Genomic DNA, 22,739 nt, shown 5'->3' with positions numbered 1-22,739 from the left:
GGGGAGGGAAGGAGGTTTTTGCCTATGTGACAACCTAACAGGTGGCTGGTAAGCTGGCTTTTGTGCTTGACTAAAGCTCCCTTTGATATAAAAATGCTGGGTGCAGTTTATTTGTTCCTGTTACTGGTATGCTTGTAGTTGGTAGTCTGAGTGTTAACTAGCATTGTGGAAATCTTGTAGCTCCTGAGTATTCATCTTCTCTTTTTAGGGGAATTATGTTTGAGTGGATGCAGTAATTAAGAAAGACCTCATTCAGAGGCACACTTTGGGTTTATAAACTGGAGTAGCTGTGTAGTGGTGAATCATTTGGAGGCTGATCTTACCCTTTACTGTTTAAAATCTTTTGCATGGTCTCAGATAGAGAAGAGACCCTTGAAAGGCAGACAAGGTAATCATCAACTGTACTGCATAGATTGAATGAATCCCTGGAAAGCTGGAAGCAGAGAAAAAGACCATGTATCCCTTACTAACCAAATATGCAATTTTGGACATCCTGCCGGCCAGCGTTGAGTGATTCATTTGGATCTGGTCTTTTTTTGGGCCTGTTACCATGGTATGGTACTTTTGTCAAACCAAATAGCATTCTTTAGTGATATCCACAAAGACCTTTGACCTCCAGAAGAGATTTGATTGCTGTTGCAGAATGTAGACAAGAGCCTGGTGAGATGTACTATTTTTAAAACAAAGTTATATAAAAGACTGAAACCCAACATTGTCACAAGAAGGTTTTCTGAGTTATCATACTGTTGGACCAGGTAATTACGATGTCACAAATTCATAGATCTTCAAGTACTCTCTAACTGAGCTTTATGTGTTATGGGTACATTGATGGAATATCTTTGCCAACTTGTGTTGAACAGTTCAGAATGTTGCACCGGCTTCTAGCTTTAAAAATATAACAAATTTTTCTCATGTTTTAGCTCCAAGTAAAATTACTGTTGTTATTGACAATTGCATTCTTGAGATTTTAAATTGCTGTATGATATTAGATTGTTTCTAAGAATGAATCTGAGCTGATTCATTTTCAAGGACTGCAACTCATTATTTATTATTTTGTTTTTACTTTTTTTGTATTTACCCAATTTGTCTTTTGCACATTGGTTGCTTGTCTTTGTGTAGTTTTTCATTGATTCTATTGTGTCTCTTTGTATCTACTCTGAGTGTCTGCAAGAAAATAAATCTCAGTTGTATATGGTGACATGTATGTACTTTGATAATAAATTTACTTTGAACTTTTGAACTTTGAATCTGACCGGATTCTTGCATCAATTTAATTCACATTTTTTTTTGTAGAATATGCACTTTTGACTTACTGCTAGCTCTCAGTTGAATGTGATGCAATGAATCTGGATGTATGATAAAGTTAATAATCCAAACAGTTTACTAAATTTCCTTGGAACCTCGTTGCTGTGGAGTCTTGGAAATATGATGAGCATTTGGTGTGCAACAGTTTCCCACAGTCACATGATAGGGATGGGATGATTTGTTTATAGTAATGTCAGAGAAGATAAACATTGGCAAGAACAAAGGATAACACTGCTTTTTTAAAAAAACTGTCATACAGTAATAGAGTATGACTGCACAGAAACAGGTTGTATGGCACATGTAGACCAGGCTAAACTGTTATACTGCCCAGTCCCATCAGTCTGTACCTGGACCATACCGCTCCCATCCATGTACCTATCCAGACTTCTCTTAAATGTTGAAATTGAACCCACATCCATCACTTTCGCTGGCAACTTGTTCCACGCTGAGTGAAGAAGTTCCCTCTTAGCTTCCCCTTAAATATTTCATCTTTCACCCTTAGCCTATCACCTCTAGCTCTAGTTTTTTTTGTACTTACAGTTTGTCTTTTGCACATTGGCTGTCAGTTTTTGTGCATATTTTTTTTTCCATAATTGTACTTTTGTTCTACTGTGGTTGGCAGATTGATAGGACTTGTGTGCACTTGCTTTTGAGGGATTTCCTCTTGTGTATTTTTTGTTTTTCTTATCCTCCCTCTATTTCATGAGCAAAAACTTGAAGACAGTATTGAATGCAGCTTTAGAAAAAGTGAGGATCAATGACAGGCTATTAAATATTTGGGAGAATTGGTCTATCTACAGGACTGAAATATTTTTGGATTAAATTCCAGGAGATCAACCATATTTTTTTTAAAGTGAGTGGTGGGAACGTGAATGTGGAATGATTCAATGGGTATATTTAAGTAAAAGTGCAATCTTAAATTTGAATTATTCAGAATAAATATTTTGGTCTCCACTATGATGATATTAGGAAGAGAACGTCAGCTTATAGGATTGCTCATGTGAATGATGGTGATGATTCTGATTTACTTTGCATTAATGGAGGCAATTTTCCAGCAACCTCAACAATCAATTTGCAGTTTGGTCAAAGTTTTAATACATTTGTTTTCAATGAATCTGGTGCAATCCACTAACTTTTGAAAATATTTTGCAGGTATTTAATTAGTCATGGAGCAAACGTAGCTGCAGTGAACAGTGAAGGAGAGACTCCATTAGATATAGCAGAAGAAGAAACCATGGAAGAACTCTTACAGGAAGAGATTCGGAGGCAAGGTAAGAGAATGCTGTATTGGAAAGTATTTGTGTTATTGACTATAGAATTCAGTTAGTGTGTTTCTTTTTAAATCTTTTTATTAATTTTTCAAAATTATAAACTCAATAACAAAATTAGTACAAAGAGATTGGAATAATGTTCATCAGCATATATAAAATGAATTTTAAGTAACATAGATATAAAAGACTTCCAAACTCATAATGAAATTAATCATTAATAAAAGAAATAAAAAGAAAAAAATATATAAACAAAAAAAAACCCCAAAAGAAAAAAAAAACCCCAAAAAAAGCAAAACAGGGCTAGACCAACAGCTTGTATCAGACACGTTCAATAATGTCGTTAACTCCGCTCCTCTCATCATATAATTTAAGTTTAGAAAAAGGACTCGGTAAGGTCAGATTACATCATATGAAAATGTTGCATAAAAGGTTTCCAAGTTTCTTCAAATTTAATCGAAGGGTGAAAAATATCACTTCTAATTTTTTCTAAATTTAAACTTAATATGGTTTGAGAAAACCACTGGAATGTAGTTGGAGGATTAGTTTCCTTCCAGTTCAACAAGATAGATCTTCTCGCCATTAAAGTAACAAAAGCTATCATTTGACAGGCTGAAGAAGACAAAGATCTATGTTCTACCATTGGCAATCCAAAGATTGCTGTAATAGGATGGGGTTTTAAATCGAAGCGTAGAACTGTTGAAATAATATCAAAAATGTCTTTCCAATATTTTTCCAAAAGAGCACAGGACCGAAACATATGAGTTAAAGAAGCCACTTCAGAGTGACATGTATCACAAGTAGGGTTTATATGGGAATAAAAAAGAGCTAGTTTATTTTTGGACATAAGAGCTCTGTGTACTAGTGTCAACTCTCAGAATTTGCGTTGGTTGATAATTCTGCTGACCTGCAAATGCTTTAGTTACCAGTCCTGTTGCAAGTAAAAACGTTTTCGTAGACCACTACAACACAGAAACAGGCCATTCAGCCCATTTGCTCTGTGCCGAACTGTTGCTCTGCCTTGTCCGATCAACCCACACTCAGACCATTGCTTTCCATACCCTCCCCATGGTACCTGTCCAAATTTCTCTTCAATAGAACCTGCATGTACCACTTCCATTGGCAGTTTGCTCCACACTCACTACCCTCTGAGTGAAGAAGTTCTTCCTCAATATTTCACCTTTCACCCTTAATCCATGGCCTCCAGTTGTAGTCTCACCCAACCCCTGGAAAAATCCTGCTTGCAGTTATTGATGTGTACCCCTCATCCTTTCGCACACCACGATCAGATTTTCACTTGGAGACATTTCCTTTTGATAAATCTTCATCAGATTTAGTCCATTATGTTCTTTTAAGAATGTTCTTAAAAGATGTTACTCTGTTTACCTTGTAGCTTGTATCATAAATGCACCTTCTGCTATATTTCAGTAGTCTGGAATTTTTTTTTGTTTCTTGATTTATTTGTGGTAACATTACTTTATGAATTCTCTGCACTGTGGATTGTGCACCTTGGTCCAGAGGAATGTTGTTTCATTTGACGGTGTACTTGTGTATGGTTGTGTATGCTTGTAAGGCACCTGTTGGATAATGTTCCACTGACTTGCTTTTGAGGTCGGCGTCAACCTTTGGGGTGATTGCTTGTGATGGCTGAACTTGTAATGCTCAGGACACATCTGATAACATGGGTTACAATATTTTTATTTCCTTAAATGTTGTCATGGTTATTTGCAGGTGATTTAGAGAGTACTAACCACTCAGTTCACACAGAAATGTGACTGTATGTGGAAGATCAGATGCCCTTTATTCATAGGAAGAATTTGGATGACAATGTAGGTAGACTGATAAATAAGCTTGCTAACAACAAACTATGCAAGAGCAGTAGATAAAGTTCTGAAAGGGTATAGGGGACAATGCATCAGCTGGAAAGTTGGGCTGAGTGGTGGCAGATGAAATTTAATCTGGACGAATATGAAGTAGTGCATTTTGGGGCATAATATAATTTAGTTGTATATTTGGATCAATCCACCTCAATTTCAAACAACCTCCTGTATCTGTGTTCCAGTGAAACCAACATTCAAGGTAAATTGTTATCAAAGTACATGTACGTCACCATATATAACCCTGAGATTGGTTTCTTGTGGGCGTACTCAGTAAATCCAAGAACCATAATAGAATCAATGCGAGACTGCACCCTACAGGGTGGACAAACAACCAATGTGCAAAAGACGACAAGCTCTGCAAATACAAAAGAGGAACAATTAAATAAATAAACAAATATTGAACATGAAATGAAGAGTCCTTGAAAGTGAATCCAACCTCTATCATTTGAGTCTGCACCATACAACATTTTAGTAACTTTTTAATCTATTTCTCACTCTGTTGCCTCAGTGTTACTTGTGTCTTTATCTGCTTGGCATCGCACTTTGAAGAATTTATGAATCTGAGCTTTGAGTCTTCCTGCTTTTCCACGTTATTTGACTTCCTTTGAGGAAATAATAATTTCATCTGTCTCTGGTGGCCTCTGATATCTTCCCGGCTGGAGAAACACAATAAATAGTATATCTCCATCCTTTTCTGGTATTTGCATGCTAATATTGTTGATCATAACTTTGATCAGCTCTTGTAGTCTCCCATGTGCTGTGCTGTCTCTCGTTTCTAGCATGGATGCTGAAAAACACATTTCTACAATCTCATTTATTACCAGGAGATTTTGTTTTGGTACACGAAGATATACTGGTGAGATGAAAGGCCTATTAATCTTTACGACTGGGCTCTGTGAAAACTTACAATAGTGATTCACCAGGCACTTTTATTGAACTATTGCACATTTTGTTGATTTCTCTGACCAGTAAATGTAACACTCAGCATGCATAACTCCTGGCTGTGCACATCTCGTATAACCTGTCATGGTCCCAGAACACATCCTTCACTGTCAAGAATGCTCACTAATGTCACTAGTTTCTGAGCACCATGCACAATATTCTAATGACCTTCTACAGATGCACAGTGGAGAGCATCCTGGCGTGCTTTAATCACTCCATGGTACAGAAACTGCACTGGGACAAAAAGCAAGCCTGTACAACTGTGGTCACAACTGCCCAATGCATCACTGGTCTCAGCTTATCCATCATCGAAGGCATGTATACAGAAAGATGCCAGAAGAAGGCCAGTAACATCATGAAGGATCCCACATACCCTGCTCATGGACTGTTGGTCCCACTCCCATGAGGGAGGAGACTACATCGCATCCATGCCAGGACCACTAAACTCAAAACCAGTCACTTTCTCCACCCATTAATTCACCCCTCAAACTCCCACTACTTTATCATTTCCTGTCAGTTACCTTATGTACAGATATTCCTATGCCTAACATTTCATGGGCATAAAATTATTGTATGCATATCAGCTGTCCTGCATATTTATCTATCTTTAAAAATTGTGTTCTCTTTATCTTACTGGTTTTTTTTGAGCTGCATCAGATCTGGAGTAACAATTACTTTGTGCTCATTTAGTTGTATACAGGAAATGACATTAAACAATCTTGAATAAGATATTCAGTATTTGATCTAAAACATGGCTTTCCTTAAACAACATTGATTCATGTAGTGGAGTTCTTGAGAGGAGCTGCAATTCTCTCCTTATTTAAAGATTAGCTATACTTCTCACATATATTGAAACATTATGGAATGTGTTGTTTGTGTCAGTGACCAACACAGTTCAAGGATGTGCTTGGGGGCAGCCAGCAGGTTTGACCTTGTTCCCAGTACCAACATCACTTACGATTTTCTACCCCAACACACATGCCTGATTGGAGTTATTAATAAATGTTTCACTGGTGAGTTATAGTCCTAGTTTGTCAGTCCAGTGAAATAAACCCTATCTACCTAAAGTTCAATGAAGCTAGCTGAACGTTATAATTTCCCGGAATACAACTCTCTCCTCAATAGATTAATTTACTTAAAACTCGGGTTAGAAATCATACTGCGTTTGCCAGATTGTTCCTCAATTACATGCAGTATGTATTTCTTTTTTGTGTGAACTTCATTCAATTATTTGCGTTGCATTCCCTTTTTAAACCTGTGACGAATTCTAGTGTGAAAATTTAACTTGTTCAGTTGTATGAGTCTTTCCTGGTTACCTACATTGATTTAAGCAGCTTATTTTTTCTGCAAGGCAGGCTTGTTATGGGAAGACTGTGGTTTTGGGCAGCAGAAAAGCTGGATTACCTTCTGTGTCAGACAGCTTTGAGCCAACCAGGAATTTCAGGAAAACACAGTAATTTTCCTGGTGCCAGTCCACAAATCAATGGATCCAGTTTTACAGCTTCCCAGGTTATGTTTTTAATTTGTGCCCTTTGAGTAACAGGTTAACAGTTAAACTGTTTGTGGTCATACTTTGTCTGTGTAGTCCTGCTGTTAATCTTGTGATCTAAGTTAGTCATTAGATCACATAAAACTAATTTTGAATTTGATCAGAATCAGGTTTATTATCACTGTCATTGTGAAATTTGTTTTGCAGCAGTGATGCCGTGCAAAACCTATTAAAATACTACAAATTACAATAAGAAATATATTAAAAATAACTTAAAGGTTAAAATAGTGAGCTGGTGTTCATGGGTTCAGTGTCCATTCAGAAAACTGAGGGCAGAGGGAATGAAGTTGTTCCTGAAACGTTGAGTGTGTGTCTTCAGGCTCCTGTACCTTCTCCCTGATGGTAGCAGTGAGAAGAGGGCATGTCCTGGATGGCGGTGCTGCCTTTTGAGGATGTCTTGAATGCTGGGGAGGCTGGCACCCTCAATGGAGCTGGTTGAATTTACAACTTTCTACATTTGTCAGGTCAAGGAGAGAATAGGAAGTGCCTCATATAAAATGGAGTTATCATTTTGTCATTTGCTGTAGTTTTCACTTCTCCAAGTTCAAATAAATTATACAGACTGAATAATGTCAGCCAGAGCATTTTTGATACCTTACATTGCAGTGAAAGATGAACATTTTGTTATATTCCCAATTTAAAAACAAGTGCAATAACAGTACAGGTGCACATTCCTTTATCCGAAATTCTGAAATCCAAAAAGCTCCGAAAACTGAAGTTTTTTTCGCCGACAGCTGACGTCACTCAGGTGTGACGTGGCAGCACTAGCAGAGGCCGCCAGATGTCAATTGTGGCTCAGCGCTCGTATTGGTTGCACGTGCATTTGCTGTTTGCTGATATTTTGTGTTCACTGTTGACTTTGTGTTTAATTTCATTGTGAAAATGTCAAAAAAAAGAGCTGCAGATACAATAATATTATTATGAGTAACAATGAGAAAAAGAGAAGGAGTCTTCTCTATCAGTAATGCAGAAAGTGGAGTTATTGCAGAAGCTTGATCGTGGTGTGTCTGTGCGGCGTCTTACTGAAGAAAATAGTGTCAGAACTACCACTGTATATGATTTAAATAAACAGACAAGTTACTGAAGTTTTATAGTGACAGCGACGTTCTACATTTATTCCAATGTCATTTACCATGTGCTCGATTCGGTTGGTTTGAGGCTGTATATTTTTGTTTTATTGAATGTTTTTGTTGGAAATAAAATTTCTTCTTGTCATTATTCCCTGAACAATACAGTATAACAATTATTTACATAGCATTGACATTGTATTAGGTATTTTAAGTAATCTAGAGATGATTTAAAGTATATAGGAGGATGTGTGTAGGTTTAGTGCGCCGCCAGGTCCTAAAGTCCACTGTGTGCTGAGACAGGTTAAATAAGGGACTTGAGCATACATGACTTTTGATATGGGGGGGGGGGGGGCAGGGTCTGAAATTCGAAAAGTTCTGAATTCCGAAATACAACTGGTCCTAAGGATTTGGGGTAAGGGATTGTGGACCTTATTGTCATGGGCCAACACATACAAAATGCTGGAGGAACTCAGCAGGTCTGACAGTGTCTGTGGAGGGGAATAAGCAATTGATGTTTCAGACTCTTCATCAGGACTTGTGGACCATCCTTTATTTAGATATCCTGAAAGACTGAGTGTGTCTTTCATAAGTTCCTTTGATCCTTGTGCTAATAGTAGTTGATTTTGGTGTTTTTTTTTAACCTTTCCTATATTGGGAAATCTTTATTTGCAGAAGTAACTATTTTGTTTGAAAATCAAGTAAATTGTAATTTCTTTTAAAGGTAGTTGACTATTTGCATTTAACCTGGAGACAGCAGAGAAATGAGAGTTGGGCCTCCAGGAATGTCAGTGCTTCAAGTGAATGAGCTGGCTGTTTGAGATGAGCACGATGTTATTGTATAAGAATACTTCACTCCTTTGTACCTTCTTATTTGTACAGACCAATTTTTTGAATAAAAATAATGTGAGGAATATCTCTGGTGCTTGCTTCTACTGTGATCTCTGCTCTGAGCTCTCAATTTTACAGATAATGGTTATATTGATTCAATAGAGCACCAAAAAATATTAACCTCAATGAAGATTAGCTTTATTTGTCCCATGTATATCGAAACATCAAAATGCATTATTTGCATTAACAAACAGCACATTCTGAATATATGATGAGGATATCCTGCAAGTGTCACCATGTTTCTGGCACGCCAGCATAGCATGCCTCAACACAAACCCTGTTTTTGGAATGTGAGGGAAACCAGGGTACCTGGAGGAATCCCATGCAGTTATGGGTGTTGTACAAACAGGAGATTCTGTAGATGTGCTGCAAGTCTGGAGCAACACACACAAATGCTGGAAGAATACCACAGGAGAGGCAGCATCTATGGAAATAAGCAAACAGCTGAAATTTTGGGTGAAGACCCTTCATCAGAATTGGAAAAGCGGAAGACACCAGAATAAACAGTTGGGAGAGGGAAAGTGAAAAGCTAGAAGTTAATAGATGAACCCAGATGTGTGGGGAAGGTAACGAGCTGGTGAAGAAGGAATCTGGTAGAGGAGAGTGGACCATTGTTGAAAGGGCAGAAGGAGGGGTACTAGGGGGAGGCGATAGGAGAGTGAGGAGAAGAGGTGAGAGGCCAGAGTGGGGAATGGAAGGAGGGGAAGAGGGGGAAAAAAACACAGTAAGGAGAAATCGATACTCATTCCATCAGGTTGGAGACTATCTGGGGGGGAATATGAAGTGTTCTTCCTCCACCCTGAGTGGTAGTATAAAGGTTAGTTACAATATGTTTTCTGATTGGGAAGTGCATGTTGCCTCCCAAATGTGCACACTGGCTTCTATGTGATCCTGAATGTTATGACTTTATTGGACTGGTCGTAGTCAAAGGAGTGCCACAAGTAGGGCAAAATTTCCACAGGAGACTGTGAATGCAGTGGGTTTCGTTCTATCCATCTGATAATTTCTTACTCAGAACAGAGCGCCCGTTTCATCAGTCTGGCACCCAGGCACATGAACAGCATTCTCTCCCCATCAGAAATTAATTAATAGAATTAGGGTGCTGATGGTGGTTATGGGTCCTGGGAAAGAATGCTGATTTTTACTGTACATTTTGTCACTTGTGTTGGTAAGTTTGCATAGGCAGGAACATTCAAATGCTTTGAGGTGCCTGCTGCAGTTAGATCATGTCTCAAAAAAAGTAGGATCCGGCTGATTACCATATTGCCTCAAAATGTTCAGAGAAATGAGGGTTATCAGTGCATATTCCATCAGCTAACAGAAGATAATCATTACTGTGTATTTTGTTGGATTTGTGTCCAATTTTGTCATATAGCACAATAGAAATTGCTCTTAAATCTTAGTTTACTGTTTAATGTTGAATGGAGAAATATGTTACTTCAGACTGATATAACTTATGTTAGTAATTTGCAGAGATGTGAAATTGTGGAAATTATGCCTTTAAGATGCTTGCAGTGTGCAATATTGCCCTCTGCTGGTAATTCCAGTTTTAACCTCTGTTACCCCAAGCCTTTAAATATAAAGAAACTGAGCTTAATTGTATGAATGCTTCAAATAAACATTTCCTGTAGGTGCATTTGTCATTGAAAAGACCTTACTTGAATTCATCACAAGTTTGTTAGACGTACTCCAAAGTTTTTTTGTTAGCAATTATAAAAATGTGTTTCAATGGATGCATCCTGCAAGTTTATAATTTAATGTCTGCATAATTGCTGTTTAGATTTGGAGGCAGAGAGATGGAATTGAATAATGTGGATGGATAGTGGGTTTGAAGTCAACTTTTTAAGTTTTCTTAGTCTATTTTAGATCAATATTTTTCGATGTGTAAGACAAAGTAGAATTGTAGTATTAAAATTCTGACTGAAGTTTCTCCTCGGGTTGAAGGCGAAAGGTGACGATTTTCCAGGGAACCTAGACCTCTTCTAATTCTAGCCTCACCCAACCTCTTGGAAAAAGGCTGCTTGCGTTTACCCTATCTATATCCCACATAATTGTGTATACCTCTATCAAATCCCCCCTCATTCTTCTGTGCTCCAGGGAATGAAGTCCTAATCTATTCAGCTTTTACTTATAACTCAGGTCTTCAAGTTTTTCTGTACTCCCTCAAGTTTATTGTAATCTTTCCTGCAGGTAGTTAACCAAAACTGCACGTAATACTCCAGATTTGGCCTCACGAACGTTTTATACAACTTCAACATAACATCCCAACTCCTGTACTCAGTACTCTAATTTATAAAGGGCTATTTAGCAAAAGGTCTCTTTATGATCCTATTTACCTGTGATGCCACTTTCAAGGAATTATCCGTTGTACAATATTATTTCGAGAGTTTAACCTGTGCCTTCAGTTTTGGAAATTTGCTATACAATGGTTATGAATGGTGCTAAAAACATAGTGTGTCAGTTATCTAGAATGATATGGCTAACCAGTGATAGGATGAACAGAAACTTGAACTGTCTACTAACCAAGGGGAAATTTAATTGAGCTTTAGGAAAAGTGTTAGTTTCTTTCTCTTCAGTTATATATTCTGTGATGTATGATTTAATGCTACTGATTAGAGCTTGTTGCAAGCGTAGTTTCTGTGCCGCAGGATGTAATGGAAGTTGAGATGTATGTTGCATCATTGCTAGCATAGACACCTTTTTTATATATTTATTGTGAATGTGATTACTTGTTAAATCACACAAATGTTTATATTTAAAGTGACCAATTCGTTTGTAATGTTGTTTCTTTGTGATATTTCACTCTTTGATCACATTTGTTCATGTCATGGTTCAAATGTATTGTGAGAATGAGAGGTCCTGTTTATTCCCCCAAAGTTTGTTCCTTAATTTAAAATTATTAATCTGCATTACAGCTGTGGTAAAGGCTTCGAGTATATCCACTTGTTTTGTTGAAGGCCACCTGCAGTTTTCACAATGAGTAATGGTGTCTTGCAGCTGGAAATGAGACGAGGAAAACTTGGCCTTTTCGGAGTATGGTTTGAACTGGAGAACTTGACAGGCAATTTAATCACAGCAGTGACATGGGGAATGTGGCAACCAAATTGAAACAAGAAAGATAAGTAGTGTTGCTTGACAAATCTAGGAGAGTAGACTGCTTGGACAATTCCCCTGAGTAAAGATCCTTTGCATTCACTGTAGCTATCAGATCTTGGTTTAATACTTTGGTTGCCCCAAACAATATTCTCTGTTCACTGGGACTGCAGTTCTGTGCTGACGTCCCTGCTGTGACTATGGATTGACAACTTTCTGAAGGTCATGTCATTGACCCAAGGATGATACTATGAGGCTGACTATAGTATCTCTTATTGCTAAATAAAATCTTTGCATTAGCTGTTCCCTTGATGGATTTTCTCATTAGCTCAACTAAGACATACTGTATCAGTAGCTTCTTGCTATATTAATAAGTATCACAATGATGCTCAAAATTCTGTTATGATTTTCCAAATTAATAATGGATTCCAGTGTTTCTATGGTAAATAATGCCATCCTGGATAGTTTTAAAAAAAAATCGATTTTATTAGACCTCAGGTTCAGCATAATTTCTGGCATTCTTTTGCAGAATATCTTGCTTTAATTTTAGCCAATCCTTTATTCTCCATATTTTGCACACTGCTGCCTCTGATTTATTCTTGCTATATTCTGTAGAAATTCCAAGACTATGGAAACAAGTGCATGTTTGATCAGGCAAGAAATTACTCTTGAAATGGGTCAGTCATGCTGTGAAATTTTTATTTCTGTAAATACCTGAGAACTATGAAGCCATTTATGAAAATTAAGGGTGCGGTGACAGGCAGTTTGTCAGTAACAATGCTAGTCATCAAGTCAGAGCATTACCATACAGAATGGGCCATTTGGGCCATCTAGTCTGTGCCAAACTGTTATGCCTAGTCCCATCAGCCCACAACTGGAACATAGCTTTCCATGTCCCTCCCATCCATGCACATCCAATTTTCTCTATTAACTGTTACCAGCTATGTGTTGTCTGTCTGCCAAAATGTGTACATAGTTGAGTCAATGTGATGGTCATGCTTAAAAGAAAAGTGAAAAATAGAAGTTTCAAGTTCAACGCACAAAGTACTGGAGGAACTCTGCGGTTCAGGCAGCATCTATGGAGGGGAATGGAGATGAAGTTTTGGCAGAGACCCATCGTCAGGACTGGAAAGGAAGGGGGAAGAAGCCAGAAGTGTTTTTGCTCAAATATTATCATGTTCAAAATTTTTGTATCAAAATTATAGGCAAAGGAACTATGATGGAAATATTCTGAAGGGGAAATTTACATTTACTGTAGTTTAATCAAGAAAAATTGTTCAGTTTCCTGTGGCTGATATTGAGTTTGGCATCACAAACTTGATCAGATTGTTTTGATCTTCTGCATCTTTACAAATGTAGATGGGGCATTGGAGGAGTCTACTTGACAGAGAACCAGGAACCAGTTGCAAAATTACTTGCCTAATATAGTGGGTTCTGGTTAATTTGGACCCATTAGGATCAGTACATTTTGGCTCAATTAAGCGGCTGCTTCATTTAGCTGAAGTTTCATAGAACCAGTTAAAAAGAAATAGAAAAGATGAACTACCATTTAACCATGTAACAAATTATGTGTTTAGATGAACTACAGAGCAAATTAGAACTGTACTAAAACTACTACAGTACTATCAACTGCAGTGAGGTCAAATTTGGAGTATAAACTGTATTAGTTCCCAATAGTTATTGATGGAATAATTAATCCAATGTATGCTGCTGTTCTTTTGATTGACTGTAAATAAACAAAATCAGCGCAGACACCTAGTGTAGATAATGGACTGCCTTCAAACTATGTTTTCAACATTTGCATCCTCCAAATTTTCATTTTCACTGTAACATTCAAGATAATAGATTATGAGAACACTCAGTCCTCTTTTATTGTCATTTAGAAATGCATACATGTATTAAGAAATGATACAATATTTCTCCGGCATGATATCACAGAAAACAAGACAGACCAAAGACTAACACTGACAAACCCACATAATTATACCATATAGTTACAGCAGTGCAAAGCAATACCATAATTTGATGAAGAACAGTCCATAGGCACAGTAAAAAAAAAAAAGTCGTCTCAAAGTCCCCAAGTTGATCGACTCCCGAGTCCCCGAAAGCGGCGGCAAAAGGGAGAAACTCCCTGCCGTAAACCTTCAGGCACCATCAGCTTGCCAATACCTTGGAAGCAGCCGACCCTGAGTCCAACTGTCCGAAAAACTCCGAGCTTCCGAGCAGCTTCTCCGGTACAGCCTCCCGAGCGCCATCCTCTGCCGAGCGCCTTCGACCTCTCCCAAGCCGCTGAAACACGCAAAGCCGAGGATTTCGAGGCCTTCAGCTCCAGAGATTCCAGTTACCACACAGTAGCAGCAGTAGCAAAGCAGACATTTGAGAAGTTTTCCGGATGTTCCACTATGCACTCACGCCTGTCTCCATCAAATCAGTAGGTGCCCTACTTGACAGATAACAGATATTTATCACCGGTGGTGTCGTCGCGCCGCCATCTTCTCCTGATATCTTCAAGTTCTTCATAGTTTCTAACTTGATGTAGTGAAATTGTTTCATTTTCATTCTTGGCCATTTCAGGCATACCTGGATACTTCAAACTACAGTGAGCAAAACAGTTCAGAATTGTCTTCCTGCTCATTACTTGTCAACTGTCAGTGACAAAAATCACTGCTTTTTGAACGCAGGTACGTGCAAGTGACACTATTTAAAAAACTGCCCACCAAGCAAGGTATAGTGTCTTACAGCCATGTGAAGTGCATGCTACTGATGCTAGTTATAAGCTGTTTGGCAACAGTCTCCTGTCCCAATTAAGCAGCATAGTGTCCCAAATAAACAAAGGGAATCCCGGCTATTTTCACAAATTGTGTTTGTTCTTTAAGAGTTGTTCCAAATAAGCAGCTACCCTAATTAACCAGAATCCACTGTACTTGGTTGTGTAGTTTTAAGTTGAATTTCTCTGACCAGACAGAGTACTGTGGTCTGCAGCCACCAAGACCATCCTTCTCATTGAGTTCATCATCCCATAGGAGAAAGGAGTGGGGGCTGTGCTGTCCACAGGTAGAAGAGGCTGAAGTACTCAGACCTGGAAGGTGGCTGGGGGATTATCATCTACTCTGTGTTGGTAGTATGCTGGGACTTTGGCGCATCGATGACAAGGTTACTCTGTGATATGGCAGTGACTGGAGCGAGGCTCAGGGGGGCCACCAGTGAGTTGCCTGAAGAGGCAGAAAAGGGCAGCTTTTGGCTGTGGCTGAGGAGAAAGGACAGAAATTGGGGGATTGACTAACCACATAGGAAGTTGCAGGAAGATGGCCCTGCCATTGCTCCGTCACCAGATGTACTGGGGCTAAGGGAGCGAAACATTAATGAGCGGTGGTCCCCACCTGATGACCCTGGAGCTGATCTGTCGACATTGTTGGAGGTGTGTCAGGCAGCAATGCTAAGCAGGAAACAACATCATCTTGTAAATCTCATTGAACCCCAATTTTAATTTTCAATTCAAGATTAATGGTTTCACCCCTTTCTTAGAGATGATTGCTGTGCCAAGTACTGTATATCGAATTAGTTTTAGCTTGCGTTCATGTTATAGGAAATGTTTCTAAAATCTCATTGAAACATGATTAGCAGGTTTAAAGACTAGCTACCAGAGTGTAAGAAACACTAACACCTGGCTTTCCATGAAGAGTAAATTGTTTATTTCATTATGATCTCCACTGGTGAAGGATGATTTTAATGAACAGTTATGTCTTTTTCAAATAAAGTGCTGAGTCAGGGCACATAACTGTCGCAATATCCATTGTTGACATAACAGTATTGGTTCAGGAACTAGAAGTAGAATTTATTTGATCGAAATTTTTAGGCAGCATTATCTAGTAACTTTGTCCGCACCTGCAAAGTGCTTAATTCATTGCTCTCTGGACCTTTGGGCAATTCTGGTACACATTGCATCAGGTACACAAAATAGTTTTTCTGATAATGTTGATGTGTTCTGTGTATTTCTGTTTTACCCATGGAATATACATGCTATGTTAATTATTAGAAATTTATGTCTTTCATTAAATCTGTTTCTAGTACTGGATGGAAGGAACTTTAATCACAAATTCAAGTCTCACATAGATTGACGATAGGAAATGTTGAATTAATAAGCTGCCAGTCTTTCATGATGCAGTGGGATTTGTGTAATTATTGAACTTGCTGAAGTGTCTGCATTATGGAATTCAGATAATGAATGATGTAAAAACCTTATGATTAAATTAAACTGAAATTGGCTCACAGTAGCATATTTGTATTAAAAATTAACACTAAGCTAAAATTGACAAAGATGGCTGATCAAAAATGAAAGCACCACTGAAGCTTAATGTTGACACAAAGCTGCGGATGGTGGAGTCTGAAACAATATAAATTGCCAGAGGAACTTTGCAGGTCAGATAGCATCTATTGAATAAAACAGACAGCAGGCATTTTGCATCCAGACCCTTCAACTGGACAGCCAGCAGTCCGGGGAAAGGTGGGGCTATGAAGAGAGTCTCAGCAAGAGACTGGCCAGTTTGATTAAACTTGATAGTTGTACATTACAGGTTGATATCAATCAGTTGGTAATGTGGGCAAAACAATGACAAGAGGAATTGGATCACAAGTACAAGCTGTTGTATTTTGTGAAGATTAATGATAGGATAAGGACGGGTTATGACCAGTGAGATTGGGTGAGACGAGAACTAGAGGTAATGAGTTAAGGGTGAAAGGTGACATGTTTTAGGGAAACATGAGGGGAATTTCACTCAGGATGGGTGAGAGTGTGGAAGGAGCTGCCAGTAGAAGTAGTGGATGTGGGTTCAGTTGTAATATTTAAGAGAAATTTGGGTAGGTATGTGGATGAGAAGGATATGGAGGGCTATGATCTTGGTGCAAGTTCTTGGACTAGGCAGATGAATAATTTGGCACAGACTAGATGGGCCAAATAGCCTGTGTCTGTGCCATAGTGTTCTATGACTATGGTGGTGGTAAAGCTCTAGGGAATATTAAAGAAAAGGACCGGACTGTCCAAGTCCAAATTTTCCTGAATTTGGCAACACAGCTAGATAAGATAGTGAAGAAGCCATTTGGAATACTTGTTTTCGTTAGCTGAGGCATAGATAAAAGGGCAAGGAAATGGGCTGTAGTACAAGTTTATAAAATATTGATTAGACCACAACTGGAGTTCTCTTTTGTAGTTCTGATCACTGAAGTATAGGGAGGGCATGATAAAATTGGAGAGAATGCACAGAAGATTCACTAGAACGTTGCCTGGGGTAAAGTATTTCAGTTATGAGGGGAAACTAAGCTGGTTTTTCCTTGAAGCAGAGGAGACTGAGAATGGATCTGTTGGAGGTCAACAAAATTCTGATGTGCGTACATAAATTGGAGAATAGGAAGTTTTTATCTAAAGCAGAGGTGTCTGAAAGCTGAAGTGCATAGTTTAAAGATGAGTGTTGAGGGGAACTGAGGGAGGACTTCATGCCGAAGAAGGTTGGAATCAAGACCGTACTACTTGGATAGATAGTACAAGCAAATACATATATAGTATTTTGCAAAATATTTTGATGAACCTGGGCTTGGAAGTTTCTGAACTTGATAGTTTGCATGGACATGTGGCCCAAAGGAAGTTAAGTCAAGACAATGTGTAGTGGGAAGGGAAGCCAGTACAAGCCAGCAAGCACAGCAAGAAAAGTGAACAGGAAAAGGAGAGGTTAGTAGAATTGTACAGGGGTGGAAGTTAGTGGAAGGTGAAGATCAGAAGCTGGCCGAAACAAACAGCAGAATATTCTGACTGTGAAGATATCAATATCAGGGGTGTGGGCTTCATTTTCATTTGCAATGGGATGAGGCTGATCAATGATAGTATGAATATGGGAGTTGGTGATAAGAGAACATGAAAGAAACCACACGTGATATTATTGACAATATCATATCCTCACCATTGTGTATTCCTCAACCAATGTAACAAAAATATGTCTGCTTGTGTTTGAAACTCTGGCTAAAGTAGGGTCAATGATGTTTCCTTAGAATCGGGGGAAAATAGAGGGTTTGCATGCAGTTTGGTGGGAGGGGTGAGGAGTGGGGTACAAGGCAAGTCTATACAGAGTTGGGTTAAGGTAAATTAGGTGGTTCTGGAGCAGGTGTATCGACTTTTTAAAGAAATAGCGTGAAAAGTGGATAATAAAAACTGGATTCTCAGTTTTCATCGGAGAATCCACTTTGCATTCCTATGGAATGTAGAGTCTGCGAACACTAGAAGGGTATTTTGTTGAGAAGCTAGAGGAATGACACTGGTGTTTTGTACATAACTTAATGACATATTAAATATATACTGTAGATTGGCCAATACAGAGAGCCATGCGCTGTTCGCTTTGGCTTCTGTATATTTATAAATACTATTTTTGAAGTGAAAGGGCTTTTTTCTTTTGACAGATGCTGCTTGACCAGCTGAGTTCTTGGTCTTCCTGTTTTTAAAAAATATACTGTTTGATGTACCCATGAAATCTGAGAAAAAAATTTTTTAAATTTGATCTTTGAACTTCTTTTGTTGAGGTGTGGATATCGAGGCAGCTCGGAAAGAAGAAGAACGAATAATGCTTCGTGATGCCAGGCAGTGGTTGAATAGCGGGCAAATAAATGACACCAGGCATCCGAAATCTGGGGGAACGGCTCTTCATGTTGCTGCAGCTAAAGGCTACTCTGAAGTCTTAAAGTATGTATTTAATACTTCATTTGTATTTATAAGAGAATGGAATTATAACGTTTTTTAATGTCGATCACAGGTTATACTTTGCTAACTTGATTGCATGGATATTGTAATGTACTAATTTGAATAATTTTTTTAAGGATTGATTCTGTCTCTACTTATTAGATGGAGGAGAGATATTTAGTGATCCCTGCAAGCTCTAACAGGAACACAGTAATTCAGCTGTGCATTGCCTGACTGTTTAGGTCACATTGCTGGAGCCACATCAGACTGAGAATTTAAATACTGCAAAGAACTGAGGAATGTATTCAGAGTAATACATTATGGAAACGGGCCCTTTGGCCCAACTCATCCATGTCAAGAGGTCTGTCAAGCTAGTCCCTCTAAACATTTCCAAACCATATACATGTCCATGTTCACTCTAAGTATTCAATAGTTCCATTTAATATCAGAAAATGCATACAATATATAGCTTGAGATTCTTGCTCTTCACAGAGATCCATGAAAACAGAAGGGTACCCAAAGAATAAGTGACAGTAAAAACATTAGAACCCCAATGACCCCCCACACTCCTTCCCCACGCAGCAGCAAGTATCAGCACCCCCCCCACCCCCAATTCGACTGGCCACCGGCTCTCTCTTCCCCCATTAAAGGGGCAGAGATATGTCCCACAGTGAGAGGAGAGACTAACAGAATGGGGGGAAGAAAGCAACTCACTGATTGCGGTTAAAGTCTACTACTTCGCTCCCTCCCACCCAAACCCCACGAGTTCTCTGACTTGAGAATTGGCAGCAAACTCTTTCCCCAAGATCCAGAGAGAGAGAGCGATCTGAGTACAGAGAGCTCCAGACAGCTGATCCCGGTGTTCACAATATTCTGTTTTCCCCCGCAACGCTTCATTTGGCAACACCGGCATAGAGTTGGCTGGTCTACAGGGCCACAAAGCCTCAGCACCCCGAAGGTGCACTTGTCTTCTTGGCCGTGCTATTGGGATATTGAAGAATGGCCAGTCAGTAAGCCCCAGGAGCAGTAACTATTGCAGTAAAGAACTGCAGTTTGAGTGCAGCTGAAGGTCAAGGGTACTGACTGAACCCCTCCACCCTGAAAAGGAAAAAAAGAGAGACTTTAAAGGTAGAAATTAAGTTAGCTTGAAGAAGCTGCTGTCTAACACCATCGTGGCCCCACCTAAATTTTGTTCATGTATCTGCCTCAGCCAGTTTCTCTGGAAGTTCATTCCACATATGCATTACCCATTGGGTGGAAAAAGTTGCCCTTCAGATTCCTAATAAACCTCTTCCTCCTCACCTTAAACCAATGACCTCTAATTCTTTATTCCTCAATCCTAGGGGAAAAAAGAGCTCAACGCATTTGTGTGATCTGTGTCCCTCATGATTTTGTACACCTCTTATCCGTCACACTTGAGTAAGTAAAATCCTAGCCTGCTGAAACACTATAAACCCAGAGTCCCTTAAGTCCTGACAACATCACCGTACATCTTTTCTGCACTCCTTCCAGCTTATTGACACTCATTTAGAGACTGGAGGAACAAGCATAATCTCTAGAGTTTATCCTTTGTCTTCCCAGTTATAGCTAATGAACATTAAACACTTTTGTATGTGCTGAAGTGTATCAAATATGGTATCCATTGCAGTGTATGGCTGAGTCAAAGCACTTCATTTGATTTCTGAGTCGTCAGCACAACATTGTGGGCCGAAGAGCTTGTCGTATGCTGTAATGCTCTATGTTAATGCTGAATTAATATTTCTAATGTTTTCTATACAGGCAACCTTTGTATTAGTCATTCGGGTCACGAAAATTCACCCTTTGAGAATTCACAAATCGGTACCCAAAATTTGAGATGTGGAATAAAATTTGCTCTCATGGAATTTGCATTAAAATATAAAGGCAATTGTGTTTTCATATCCAGTATCTTGGCACGTGCACAGATTATAGGGTTTTGTTCAATGGAAACTGGCAATATGGACCATTTGGATCTCCCACTAACCCAGGGGTTGCTTGTATAGATTTTTAAACAAAACATTAGAAATATTAATTCAGCTAAAAACCTATAACATTGCATCAAGAATACTTACACTAAGTTACGTTTTTCCCTATACTTAGGCTTCTCATTCAGGCAGGGTATGATGTAAATATCAAAGATTATGATGGCTGGACCCCTCTTCATGCTGCAGCGCACTGGGGCAAAGAAGAAACCTGCCGAATCCTTGTAGAAAGCTTCTGTGATATGGAGATGATCAACAAAGTGGTTTGTTACCTGCTTTCTTTGATATAGTTACCTTTAAAAAAAAAATCAAGATAATTAGAGGGTTTAGTGTTTTAATTCTGTTAAATTTGTGTTTTTAACCCCCTTCCAGGTACATCTGAGTGAGTTGAATCATAAATTTAACAAAAAAACCTCTTCACTCAGAGAGTGGTGTGAGTGTGAAATGAACTGCCAGCGAGTTGGTACATTTGGGTTTGATTGCAATATTTAAGAGGATTTGGATAAGTCTGTGGATGGGAGGAGAGTGCAAGACTATGGTCCAAGTGTGGATCAATGGGGCTAGCCGGGATAACAGTTTGTCAAAGATTGGATGGGCTGAAGCACCTTTTTCTATGCTGTAGTGCTATACGACTGGTTCAGCATTAGTCGTCTGACAGATTTGGCATATTGGCAAGGAAGTGTTTCTGCGGTCCCTGCCTAATCGTGCTGATGCAATATTGCAGTACAGTGATGTGCAGTGCACTCAAAAGGCAGTCACATTTAGCAATTGTCCTAGCACCAGCTTGGGGTGGGCAGAAAGTGCCATTGGTGGCTATCACGCCAGAATGTACAGGATCTTAATGCTTCAATTGGCATTCAGGCATCTAGATTCTGCATTTAAATTGCAGTAACTATGTGTTAGCAAATCTTCTGGAACATTGCAACTCGTAAACACCCACTGAAATGGGAATTCCAAGGTGTTCAGTTTGAGGAAAGCTTAGGTTGGGCAGTTGCAAGCAGTCTAGATTTTCAAAATTGAATTATCTTGTTGGACTTTGCTGTCTTTGTGTATAAGGTTGTCTCTTAATATCATGGTTAAGTAGTATCATGGTCGTGCATGCAGCCTGTTACAGCTGTTCTGACTAGTTTTCTTACTTTTTTAACTTACGTTATTTGTTGTATTTTTTTTCACGGTAACACGTTGAAGCTGCACCCTCTCTAACATGCTGGTGGAGAGAGTTTTATTTGGGTTTTTAGCGCTGGAGATAATTACATTCGGACACGTCTCATTAGCGGAGCAGCAGTATGGTCGCATTGTTTATTCCAGGGACCAGCTGATTGTGCTTATGCCGGCCGGTTTAGCGAACAGAGCGGTGGACACCCCAGCTGAAATCTGGAGGAAAACACACAGACGATGCAGAGGGGGATCAAAAAGGTGAGGAAAAGGACCAGGTTGAGACAACAGAGACTTATGGAGAAGAGGAGTTCTCCACTTGGACTGCACGTGGACATACCCAGCCAAAACTTTTAAACGGAGGGCATCCAGACCGTTTGGGCAAACCGGAAGTGCACTGAGAGCGGTAAGCGTAAAGGAATTGGGGGCTTGCTGTTCTGGTTAACAACAGATGGTGCAATCCTGGTCATATTACGATCGAGGAACGTGTTTGTTGAACTCTTTGCTGTTGGACTCCGGCCATATTCCACCAAGCGTCATCGGAGGTTGTTCCTGCCTGTGGCCATCGAACTTTGCAGCTCCTCCCGTGGAGGGTCAGACACCCTGAGCCAATAAGCTGGTCCTGGACATATTTCCATCTGGCATAGTTTGCATGTTGTTGTTTGATTGTTTGTGGTTTTTGTATTTCTATATTTATGCTCTATTCTTGGTTGGTGCAGCTGTAACGAAACCCAAATTCCTGTGGGATCAATAAAGAATGTCTATGTCTATAACTGCTTCAAAACCCTGAGATTGCTCAGCACTTTACTTGGGTTCATTTTCCATCCCTCCTTCCTTGCCTGCTTTTTTGGTAAACAATGGGTGATGG

The 22,739-nt window shown here is 39.2% G+C and overlaps 1 protein-coding gene across 8 annotated transcripts in view; it reads left to right on the top strand.

Annotated features, from left to right (window-relative positions):
• Positions 1–22,739, top strand: part of ppp1r12a (protein phosphatase 1, regulatory subunit 12A) — a 245,638-nt gene that overhangs the window by 94,301 nt on the left and 128,598 nt on the right. For all 8 annotated transcript variants that reach the window (XR_011887191.1, XM_072268197.1, XM_072268196.1 and 5 more), the window contains exons 3-5: positions 2,458–2,576; positions 18,560–18,719; positions 20,835–20,979. Coding sequence is in view for 7 of the 8 variants with exons in the window: in XM_072268197.1 (XP_072124298.1) it covers positions 2,458–2,576; positions 18,560–18,719; positions 20,835–20,979 (424 nt within the window). In the remaining variant the exon portion in view is untranslated. The remainder of the gene's footprint in view (positions 1–2,457; positions 2,577–18,559; positions 18,720–20,834; positions 20,980–22,739) is intronic.

This window comes from Mobula birostris, chromosome 9, assembly GCF_030028105.1.
Source record: "Mobula birostris isolate sMobBir1 chromosome 9, sMobBir1.hap1, whole genome shotgun sequence".
NCBI classification, from domain to species: Eukaryota; Metazoa; Chordata; class Chondrichthyes; order Myliobatiformes; family Myliobatidae; genus Mobula; species Mobula birostris.
The sequence above is the reverse complement of the archived record's forward strand: the minus strand, read 5'-3'. Positions and strand labels throughout refer to the sequence as shown.